Source organism: Tiliqua scincoides, chromosome 2 (genome assembly GCF_035046505.1).
Source record: "Tiliqua scincoides isolate rTilSci1 chromosome 2, rTilSci1.hap2, whole genome shotgun sequence".
Classification (NCBI taxonomy): domain Eukaryota; kingdom Metazoa; phylum Chordata; class Lepidosauria; order Squamata; family Scincidae; genus Tiliqua; species Tiliqua scincoides.
The window spans coordinates 123,743,280-123,755,658 of NC_089822.1; the positions used below are offsets into that span (position 1 = coordinate 123,743,280).

Sequence of the window (12,379 nt, forward strand, 5' to 3'; positions counted from 1 at the left end):
TGTTCTTACCACATAAATTTTCTTCATGCCTCCACAGCTTCCTAAAAAGGCATGGGAAAATTGCTCAAAAATTATGGTAAAATGCTATACACGAGTGGCTTGCCAGCATGGTATCAGCTGCTACATGGAGCTATTTCGGCTAATCTCCATGTGGTGGTTGTCAGGTATGCACCAGCCCATCACTTATGAAGGTATTTGCAGCAATTAGTATGATGGAGAGAATAGATGAAAATTGTTGAAGCGAGTGTGGCACAGTATTAAAAGACTGCGCTGACAACCAAGTCATTCATTTTCTCACTTCTATACAAACCCACAAGGTAGGTGAGGCAAACCTGCCGCCATTCTTTTAGCCTCAGTCCCTAGCCTGCAACATGAAGTTAACAGACGTATGTTGTGAGCATCCTATGATAATACGTGTAGAATATGCTTTCATACTCCGGTTTTATACAGCTCTTCAGAGTGTTGTTAAATGGTCAGATTTTTGCCCGAGAAAACAGTCTATACATATATTAAATAATGTTATGAACATATGTGAAGCTACTTTATACTGAAGGTTAGACCACCTAGCTCAGTATTGCCTCTACTGACTAGCAGTAGCTCTCTGGGCATTCAGACTTGGGGTGAGGATGTCCCAGTCCTGTCTGTAGATGCCAGGAATTGAACCTGGGACCTTCTTACATGGCAAAGCAGGTGTTTTACCACTGAACCTCCCCAACACTAGAAATCAATATTGTTCAATGCGTTTGTAATATGTTCAGGATTAACAAATAAGAGCCCAGTCCTAAGCAACTTTCCAGCTCTGGTGCAGCCACAATGTAGCCTCCAGGTAAGGGAACGGATGTTCCCATACTTTGAGGAGGCTTCTGTGTCTGCCTCCCCACCACAGAATGCAGTGCATGCCCCACTGGTACAGTTGCACCGGCACTGGAAAATTGGATAGGATTGGGTCCTAAGACATTTTCATGCAATGCATAATTTACTCATGGATGTCTTTGTCAGTATAGGTCAGTAGTTCCCAACCTTCAGGAGCCTGTAGACCACTGAGGCAAAAATTGGAATTATTTATTTTTCACATTTTTATACCGCCCTTCCTCCGAAGAGCGTTTACACAGCTACTCCTCCCCTCTTTCTTGTCCTCACAACAACCCTGTGAGGTAGGTGAGGCTGAGAGAAAGTGACTGGCCCAAGGTCACCCAGGAAGCTTTGTGGCTGAGGGGGGATTTGAACCTGGATCATCCAGGTCTAAGTCCACCTCCCAAACCACTACACCACCCTGGCTCACCCTGGCTCATCAATTATTGTGGACCATACAACCCCCTCCGCACACAAAAATACAATTAAATTTGCAGTAATTAGATAGTATTTGTTATTTATAGAAAATTTCTGGTATGTTGCTTTTGTTGCCAGATGGTCCATTCTCTGCTCTCTTTGGTGGTCTGTGGGGAAGCATCTCCCACTTGAGTGCCCCCCCCATGAACTACCAGAGATGGCGGAGAATGGACTGCCCACAGCCGCAGCTGACACTTCATTGATTGCTACAGACAGTCTGTTCTCCACCCTCTCTGGTAGACTATTCTCTGGTAGGGGGAGTGCTCGCTTGGCGAGATGCTTAAAGTGATCAAAGCTGATCTTTTTTTCTGAGATTTCACGGACCACTTCTCAGGGTCTCATGAACCACCTGTGGTCCCCAGTCCACAGATTGGGAACCAGTGGTATAGGTATATTATGATAGTCATGAGCTTTAGATGGAAAATGTTAGTCTGTGATAGAACATCAAAGATTCACCCTGCATCGGACACTGTCAGCTCACTATGTACTTATCCCTGGTCTCCATTGCCAAATTTATACCCTTCTTTCCTGGCATCTTAATCCTTGTGACAAATATTCTAGATTCTTGGAAATTGATTAATTTATGCCCATTAACCACATAGATGCTGATGGTCTTAGTTTCCCTATATTATTTTGATGGTAGAATTTAGATTTCTTCAGTGTCACATCTAGATTGCATTGGCTGGGGGAGGGGTTAGGAGGAGACTGCAGTGTAAATAAGTCCTTCACATGACACACGACACAAGACAGGGTTGTTGTGTAGCCAAAGAAAATGTCTCCGCTGGTACACAATAGTGGGCACTCATTGCACGGCTGTGTGACCAAGCCAGCAAGTAAACATGTTGTTCTGGACTTACTGAGAGCAAGGAGGGAGGGGAATCTATGCTGCAGCTCCTCGTGGCTTCTGATTACACAAGAGCCACTGCTCGGCCAGTTCCTTGCTTTGGTTAACCTCCTCGCCCACTGGTAGAGGCTGTGGCCAGGACCATCCCAGTTGATGATTTTTCTTCCAGCGTGGTGCAGATTTCAGGATGCTGGTAAGAGATACTGATATGTTAGGAGACTGCACCTGCCACTGTAAGGCAGCTAGCTAGCTTGGACTCTGAGTCGTGTTTATTCTTCCCTTGCTATAGAAGTAAATTCCAGTAAGAACAGTTGGGTAGCAAAGGCCAGATCTTGGCCTGATTTTATCCAGGGCCATAGGGTGCTATGCACTTTTTTTTTTTTTTTTACACTGACATACACAAGCAGAGGGGCCTCTGCTTTCCTCTGTGAAAGGTTTAATGCTGTGTCCATGCAGCCCCCCTCCCCAGTGCATTTTGAGTAAGTGCTCAAAATGTCTTGTCTTGGATTGGTGAACTGTTAACTGGCCTCATTGGGTTGCACCGTAGTTCAAGGGTGAATTTCCAAACAGTCACCCATCCAATGCATTCTTATTCATGGATGAGGTATAAATTCTAAAGCATGCTAGCAATTGTGAATTCAAAATCCAAAGGCTGGTAACTACTCAAGATTAATCCAGTATACTCTTGTGTGATGTAGGTCAGGGATGGGCAGACACTAGATTAGGATCTACTGGAAGATGGCTGCAGGGTCTGTAGTACATGACAATGATGTCTGACTCCCAAATGCTTAATAAAAAGCCCCCTGCCCCAAGTTAGATCATTAAAATTCCTAATATGCAGTAATTCTGAAAGAGGTTTTATTTTTTTAATGCAAGTCATCCAGTGTATTGCTCATGGGGTGCAGTTGTTGGAGGCCCTCCAAGCTACACTTTTGCACCTGGTTCAGATTTGTAGATTAAACTAATAATAATAATAAAAAAACAACTCAGTGTATATCTCATAGCCTAAGTCCTGCCTGGGCCAAATGTGGGTAGCTACGTCTCCAGAGGTGAATGGGAAGAGGAAAGAGAGAACCTCCTTTTGTAGTTCTTTTGAGGTTGAGAACCTGAAACTTTTGACCGTTTCATAGAGGTTTGCCTCCTATTTTGATAACTCCTCACCTATCCTTTATGAAAGACCTCGGGGGGGGGGGGGCAGTGAACTTGGTGTAAAACACTATTCACAATAGAAACAGGAGGCCCATTCGAACTCCTAAATTGTGCCCCTTAATCACTTTCTCCCTTGTGAACCAAGATGCCAGCAAAGGGGTCTTTAATCCCACTGCCCTCATATGAACCACAACAGTGTCTGTCATTTGCTGTTATGTACCCTAGGCAAGTGGGTTTAAGAAAATGAGGTGTGTAAGGGCAGAGTTATGGCAGAGCCTTGGTTACTCTCCATGCAGAGGCAACAGAGAGTGAAAGAGCCCTTAGCCTGTTTCTTCAGCTGGCTGGCTTGTCAGGGGAGGCTCAGTCAAAGCCTTCCGTGAAGTTTATGTTGGCAGAAGGAGAGGTGAAAGAGCTTCTTTTGATACAGGAACGAGGATGGAACTATAGGTGGCCTTGCCAAGCATGTGTTCTCAAACCTGCATTTGCTGAGGTGGTGTGAACGTGGTGCCAAAATGACATTTTCAGCGGAGGCTAGATTGCAGGAGGGGGGTACTTGGTCTCCCTTACGCCTGCCACTTCTCTGCTGCAAGTGTCTTCCACCAGTCACTTTAACCCAGCTAGGCTGGTTTTGAAGCTTATCTGGGGATGCAAAAAACGGGGTGGTGAGAATTTTGTTAAAAGTCACCCCCACTGGACATTTCCAGAGGGTGTGGGTGGGTGAAAGACAAAGCACCAGAGCTATACATGCTGGTGATTTGACAGGATCTAGAAAAATATCCAATAGCATTACTCCCAGACATTTGTCGGAGGAACCCATTCATTTTTACATAGCCCAGGCGCTCTGTTCTGGGTTGTGTGCACTGTCTGTGTGTCTGTCTGTACATGGAGAAAAGAGAGAGGCATATTTGCAAAGCACGCCTTTCCCCTCCACGCTTCAAAAGCCACCTCTTGCTGGGCGGCTGCTGCCCCTTGGCCTCTTGCCTGGGCCAGTGGCTCCCGCTTCTTGCCCTTTTAAACAGATAACTTGTTTTCTCAGTAAGAACCCCTGCAACAAAGCACCCGATTCATGGCTATTTATAGGGAGGGCCATGATGCCGGGCCCAGCGTGAATGGCCCATTCAGTAGAGCTTATATACACAGTCTCAAACAGAGCATCCTTCAGTCTCTCCTTTTCCTTCACAAGGAAAGAACTACATGTCCCAGGACCTCATGCCCAGCTACCTCTTTTGCTGGGCTAGTTTGTGTTTGAGGCATCTAACCTGTTCCTGTTCTTCCAGGTTTTATTATCCAGGGCTGGGCATGTACAGTACCTGTACTGCTTCAGTTCTCCTCCCCTGTCCTCTACAAGTTTATGAACTTTGCATTCTGAAGAGTTTCTTATGCGTAATTAATGCTGATATGTAAGTTTCTAGTTCTACAGGACAACCATGGATAGACCTGACTTGGGGCCCAGTTCTATCCAGTTTTCCAGGGCTGGTGCAGCTGTGCCAACGGGGTGTGAATTGCATCCTGTGGTGGGGTAGCAGTCACAGAGGCCTCCTCAAGGTATGGTAACATTTGTTCCCCTACCTTGGGGCTGCACTGCAGCTGTACCGGTGCCTGAAAGTTGGTTAGGATTGGGCCCTTAGTTCCCACGGAGATGCTAGTTAGACCTGTATAATCAAATACTGTTGATTGATTGATTGACCTATGTCTGGTGTGTACAACTTTAGACTGTAGACAGTGATTCGCATGATTGAATGTTCCTCCTTACAGTACAAATTCCCTGCATGTAGAAACTCAGCACATGAAGGAGAATGCTCCTTGTCCTCTAGTTTTCTATATTGTGGAAATATTTTGTATGGATGAACATTTGGTTTGCCAGTGTAGCCTGTTGGGCATTTGTGGGGCTCATCTACAGTGCATCCATTCACTTCTGTCAGGGAACAGACAGTGATGATGGGCTTATCTCTCCCCACAGTACACTTACTGTACTCTCTCAAGGTTTCATCTTGCACTCCCCTCATTTTTCATGAGACTACTAAGACTTGTGCAGCTCAAAGGATATTGAGTTCGGTAACTTCAATATACTGGTAACTCTTTGCTTACTACAACACCATTGGCATATGCTACAACTGTCCCTATGTACCAGAGACAGTACCAGTTTTCTGGTCTCTGCCTCTAGTTAATCTCTCTCTCTCTCTGAAATATCCCATTTAAAATTGTCAACACTAATTGCTGGCATTGTCCAACTCTCTCCCCAGGCTCTCTGGAACTTAAATCTCACAGTGGGGGATGGATACATTCTTGTCTGTGGCACACACATGCATGTGTGTGAACACTGGGGAATTATGCATTACACAGCCTGTCAATTTCATACATGATAGCTGCTGGAGTATATATTGAACAGTAGATCACATGTCAGTGGATAATGGTGAACCTTAGATCTTTTGTTTCATTGTACAGAAAAGAACATCAGTTCAGAACAGACTGCTACAGAATTAATGAATACAGCATTAAACACAGTAGATCCCTCGGCAATGCATAATAGTGGAGAGGGGAGATTTGCAAAATGATCCTGCTGTGAGGATTGGAGCATTGCAGACATGTTCCTATTTTGATCTCTGAAATGTTGGAGGGTATGCAAGAGCGTGGCCCCGCATTGTGTTTCAGTCTTTCAGTTCACAACTGGGCGCCCTGCTGAGGTTGCTGCGCAGTTCTGGACATTCATTTGCTGTAAGGAAATGTAGAAGCCAGAGGGATTCTGCGGAAGAGCTGTGACTAAGGCTTGTAAGTACAGTTCCCAAAATGAAAATGGGTTTAAGCCTTGCTGTCGCAAATGTGCTCCCTTTTAAGAGTGAATGACTCTTTGAGAGTCCAGTACTGTATTCCATAAAGCACCCACCCCCAACCTCTTTTCCCTCTGATAGAATAGAGAAATGTAGGAGGAGAGGCAGGCTCTGCTGGTAATATGTAGCAACATTCCATACCTGCCCACCCCCCTGTATTTGCATGGATGGAATGCAGCTCCATTTCCGGCAGGACAGCTGTTCAATTTCTTGGTAATCCAAGCTCTGTGCCCTCAGAATCCAGAAAAGGGGATGGGGAGGGAAAATTGGAAATGTCATTTGTAAAATCTGTCAGCTGGTAGGATTGGGGCTGTGCTGGATGGTGCTTGCCCACAGAATAGCCAAGAGTGGATTTGTTATACCTCGGCACAGATTAACCACCTTTTCTTAAAACACAACTGGGTGGGTTAAAGACTGTGAAAGCAGTGCATACTAATGGGTACAACTAAGATTCTGAATTCAAATGATTGATTGTAACCCTGGAACTAGATGCGGTGGTAATGGTTTTCCGCTACCCAAAGTACAATAACTCAAAGTAGAATGGAGCGCTCTTGCTTCAATGATTCTCAAGTATGCTCAGAGTACGGCTTCTCTCCAAGGAGTTATTTGTAAGAATCGTAGAGTTGTAATACACTGAAAGGGCATCTAGTCCAGCCCCCGCCATGAGGTAGGAATGAATTGGCTACACCTCACCGCAGTGCTTCAGCTTGTCAGATCATAATATGTACTGCAAACAGAGGCCGGATACTGAAGAAAGCTGTTTGCAGCATAAATAACATCACAGTCTGTTTGCAAATTAATTAAGCTTAAAAAAAAAAATCGCACATGAGGCCAGTGCCCAGTGGACCCTGGGAAGAAATTCCTTTCTTTCCCAAATGCATTTGTTGGTTGTCTTTTTTCCAACATTTACATATTGCTTTTCTGCCACAGGCACTCAAAACAAGTTACAATGAATCCTATCAACATAATAGAAACCACTTAAAACCATCTAGACAAAGTTCAAACTCCACCGCATAGCAGCAACCAAAAGAATAAAATAGCAGGAAAGATGTCGCTGGAGGCCAGTTGAAATTAAAAAAAACAAAACTTAACCATAAGAACAGCCCCGCTGGATCAGGCCATAGGCCCATCTAGTTCAGCTTCCTGTATCTCACAGCGGCCCACCAAATGCCCCAGGGAGCACACCAGATAACAAGAGACCTCATCCTGGTGCCCTCCCTTGCATCTGACATCTCCCTTGCATCTGACCAGTCTTCTAAGCTCAGATTTATGCATTATGAAGAACATGGGGCTGCTGCCAAAAATGGCAGCCCTGTGTCTTTTTGTTTCACCCCCTAATATCTTGTCTTGCTTACCCTGTATTGCTACATCATTACAATGTGTGTTTCTGTCACTGCTCAGCATCCATGGCTACACTGACAGAGATACGGAAATCGCATTATAATGACCTCAGCGCATTCTTTCCAACAGAGCACTGGACATTGACCCAACATTCACTGTTCTGGGAAGATTTATCTAATGAACCCTTAGAATATACATTCCTGCTATCTATAGAGAGTGTACACTAGGCCTGTTAGTTCAACATGACATTCATTATTGTATTATTATCCCGCCTGCCTCCAAGGAGCTCTGGGTGGTATACATGATCCACACATGCTTTTTCTATCTTTGCAAGAACCCTCTCTTTGTATCCTTGAAAAAGTTAGCTTGAAAGCAAGTAAGTAGACCAGTGTCACCCGGTAAAGTACATTGCTGAGCACTGAACCCGGATCTCCTTCATCCAAGCCTAACATGCAACTCTGCAGTGTCTCGTGTTACTGAAGAGATGTGGGGAGTTCGACACAGGGCTGCTGTTTTCAGTGGCAGCGCTATGTTCATTGTATAGTTCTAAGCTATGGGCCTGTCTCCCTGCCATGGCCTGGCATGCTGGCTGGGCCAGAGGAGCCATGCTGAGTGGCCACCTGGGGAATGCCGTGGCAGGGTGCAGTGTGGCAGGTGTCTGGCCTGAAGACCAGCCCCCTTTATCACAAGAGGTCTAGGAGGTTGATGTCACTCTAGATGGGCTGGAAGGAGTCGGGCTGTGTGCAGAGGCTGCTGCCCTCATAAGGAGAAGGGTGGCCACCACAGGCGGTCATGCCTGGGAGAGCAGGTGCCATGGGAAAGGTGGAGCTGTTCCTTGGGAACCTACCTTGACCTGCCCATTCCCTCGCCCTGAGAGAACTGAGAAGAGTGCCCAGAAACCCTTCCCAGAAACTGGGACGAGCTCCCAAAGCCCAGGAAAGTCTTCACTGGTGGCTAAGCCAATGAGGTAACACTGTTACCAGATGGTATGTCGGGGCAGCAGCTGCAAGGCCCCAGAGCCCCATCCTCAGACCAAAAGAAACCAGCTAGGGTCCCAGGGGGTTGATGGCCACTGCTGCTCCTTAGCCTTGGTGACCAGCGACCAGTGGCCATCCCATCCCTCTGAGGGAGTATCTGTAACTAGGAAGTAAGAGAGATGAAGCTTCTGTTAAGGCAAGGTGGACTCTGTGAAAGAATAAAAGACCCTCATGAATGGAAAGATATTCTCCAAATTAAACTGTACACATACCAGTGCAAACAGGTCTAGATTGTTTATCCCGCAGTCAGGGGAGGCACTGGGAAGGAATAGCCATGCTGCACAGATCCTCTTTAGACATTCTGCTCCCCCTCCCTGAGGTAGATGTGCCGGACAACGTGGACATTACAGGACCTCAGCAAACAACATTGGCCAACCAAATCAAAACCTCTGTTCCCTGGTTTGGCAGGGGGGAGGGTTGGTAGAAAGAGATTCTCATCTCTTTCTCTTGAGAATCTTTGTTTAAGATCAGAATGCGTTTTTCCCCCTACGTTCACCCCTTTGTAATGGGGGTAGCGGTCAAATAGTGGTGAATACTCTTTCCTTCTCCTTTCAGACAGTATAATTTTGAGTCCACATGAACATACTCCTTCCAACAGAGCACTGAACATTGACCCAACACCCACCAATCCGGGAAGATTTATCTCATGAACCCTGAGCACGCACATTCCTCCTGTCCATAGAGAGCGTGTGTTGGGCCTGTATCTTATGGAGGAATGTTCAGCACAGCCCCTTATATGTCACAAATGTTCCCTGTTGTTCCATCAAGTGAGTGGATTGATGTTGTGTTTGCATTTGCTCTCTTGACATTATTTGCTCTCTTGACGTGCACACAAAAGTACTCCCCCTTCCGTTATGTACATTGGAATGTGTTACCTTATAAGAATTGCTTTGCTGGGTCTGATCAAGATCCATCCAGTGCAACAGAGGCTGGCCAGATGCTTATGGGAAGCTCATGAGCAAGGTATTAAGTCCATCCCATTTATTTCCAGCATGTGGTTGCCTGAGGCTGCAATCCTAACCATGCTTTCCTGAGAGTAAACCCCACTGAACAAAACTGGACTTACTTCTGAGTAGACCTGGTTAGGATTGTGCCCTGAAGCTTTCAGTTTGAAGCTAATTGTCATTGTTAAACTCCCTGCTCCATTAATTTGTCTAAATCTAATTCATTTTTTTAAAGTTATCTGAGCTAGTGGCTATTGCCATATCTTTTGATGATGAATTCTGCGAGTAAATTGTATAAAGAAATGCTTCCTTTTGTCTGACCTGGATCTACTGCTAACTAATTCAATTGGATGATGCTGGTGTAGCATTGTGAATGAAAGAGAAAATCTTTCTGTGTTTCCATATTACTTATAACTTATCACTCTTTAGGCATCTCTCCCTTTTATCATCTTCCTTCCAAACTGAAAAGTACTGAACTTGTTGGCCTTTCCTCAGGAACATTGTGCTCTTTCAGTTCCCCCTTTCTGGAGTCTTTTCACTGCTGATTGTATCTTTTCTGAGAGGGGTGACCATGATTCTTAATAAGGCCTAGCATAGGATTTATATAGTGTCATGAGTCACGTAATGGTCTGATACATACAAAGCCTATATCCATGTTCAAGGTGTGCTTATTTTGTAATATGGGAAATGCCTTGCTATTGATGTTACTTTAAAATCTTGATACATGTCATGAATTTCTTTGTGATGTCCTTAATGAGATAAATAAATTACACTGGAGCAGCAATACAGTAACCTTGTGTTAAAGAGAGTGTGTGTGTATCCACATTATGACTTTCATGGGCACTCTTGCCTTTGTGGGCTCCTCTTGCCATAATAATATCAATATTTCTGTGGCCCCTAGGCACTTTACCCATTGTCCCTAATTGATAAGCTGGCCCTGTTTGTATGGAGACCAGCAGAGAAGGTGACCGGTCAGGTTAAAGATGAGAGAAAGTTTGACATATAATGTACAGATTGTGCTAGCTGCATTTAACTATCTGCCCAGTTCAATGCAGAGACCAGCAAGCTTAATAAACTTGGTGTGGAGGCAGTCATGGAAGTCTTCTCAAGGTAACGGAACTTTTGATCGCTTATTTCGGAGCTGCATTGCAGATGCTTTGGTGCTGGAAAGTTGGGTGGGGTTGGGCCCTTAACTGCTTATGGCTTATATAAACGTTTCTTTGGGGCACTGTATTCATATTCTGTTAGCTGCTGTATCAAATAGTCCTGCCCTTGTTTGTCATTTCAGCCTGGAAAGGTGCCTGAGCCACACAGCTTCAAGGAAAAGGTATTTAAAAAGAAGAAAAAGGCATGCTTGGTGTGCAAGGAATCCATCGAGACCCAGGGGCTTGTCTGCAAAGGTAAGAGCTCTCTCATGGCAGTCCTTTCTCACATCTTCTGCAGCACCATAGTGGCAAGGGGGCCAATGAATGCAGAGCTGTTCCCCGTTGTGTTAAGGTCTCCCCCATAGTTGCCATTCCATTAGGTAGAGTCATGTAGCAGAATTAAAGGGAATCCACAGCTCCAATTTCTGACAGTAGCTGAAATATAATCGCACAGTGCTTCTTTATTTTTTTTATTCACATTTTTATACCACCTTTCCTCCAAAGAGCTCATAGTTCCTCTCCTCCTTTTGTCGTGCACATAGTTCCTCTCCTCCTTTTGTTGTTACCACAACCCTGTGAGGTTGAGAGATAGTAGTCACCTATCCCTAGGTCACCCAGGAAGCTTCGTGGCTTAGTGGGAATTTGAACCTGAATGTCCCAGGTTGGAGTCCAACTCCCAAACCACTACACCATCCTAGCAAACTACTGTTGTGCTATTACTGCTGTTACACTTAGGGCGCAATCCTAGCCAACTTTCCAGTACTGACCTAGCCGCAATGCAGCCCCAAGGTAAGGTAACAAACATGCCCGTATTTTGAGGAGGCCTCCTTGACTGCCTTCCCACTGCAGGATGCAGTGCACACCACATTGGCACAGCTATGTTAGTGCTGAAAAGTTGGTTAGGATTGCACCCTTAGGCTGCAATCCTATGCACACTTCCTAAGAGTAAGCTGTACTGAATACAGTGGGACTTTCTACTGAGTAAACATGCATAGGAGTGCATGGTTAGAATGAAGACATTGAAGAGTACACCTTTATGGTTACAATAACTAGAGTTGAATGACCTCTTTCAATGTTTCTTACAGTGTGCAAAGTGACAAGCCACAAAAAATGCGAAGCCAAGGTAAGAGAAGATGAACTTTAGGTGGGAATGAGAAATGGAGAAGCTTTTCTATGCTGTTTCCTTGCTTGTGTACAATATAAGTAAATACAGTGGAACTATGTGGTCTAACTGCCATTGCAAATCCCTGCCCCAAGGCTCACTTAACAGTCCAAACCTATGGGCACTATCTGCTGATGGAACAAAGTTCATCATCGGAAAGCCCACTCTGTTGGTAGTGCTGCGGTGCGGCTTCAGCAACAATGTGCACAGCGGGGCCATGAGCCCAAACAGCTGGTGACCATGTGTGCGCTATTGGATCACTTAGCCATTGCCAGTGGTGGTGACTTGGTGTGGGGGATTGACTGTAGGTGAGGAGGAGAGATTGGGGCAGAGAGGGGGAGGATTGGGGAGGTGTGTTGGCACAGAGGGCAGGAGGTTTGTTGGGGCAGAAGACACATATCAGCAGCAGTGCCGCAGGTGATATCCTATACCCCACATGCTCCCTTGGGTCCACTCATTGTGCCAGCCAAAGATCTGAGTCGTCCCAATGGTGTTGCAAAGTAGGTAAGTAAGAATTTCATTTACTTATCTCTCTGCCATGCCTTGTCAAGGGGAAAATTTTAAGTTGGGGGGAGGGGGGATCAGCATTAGGTAGGTAGG

General features: G+C 45.4%; 1 protein-coding gene across 5 annotated transcripts in view; it reads left to right on the forward strand.

The window, feature by feature from the left end:
* The window catches only part of TNS2 (tensin 2), a 119,582-nt gene that overhangs the window by 49,314 nt on the left and 57,889 nt on the right, over positions 1-12,379 (forward strand). For all 5 annotated transcript variants that reach the window (XM_066613867.1, XM_066613870.1, XM_066613871.1 and 2 more), the window contains exons 2-3: positions 10,761-10,872; positions 11,703-11,740. In XM_066613867.1, coding sequence (XP_066469964.1) covers positions 10,761-10,872; positions 11,703-11,740 — 150 coding nt within the window. The remainder of the gene's footprint in view (positions 1-10,760; positions 10,873-11,702; positions 11,741-12,379) is intronic.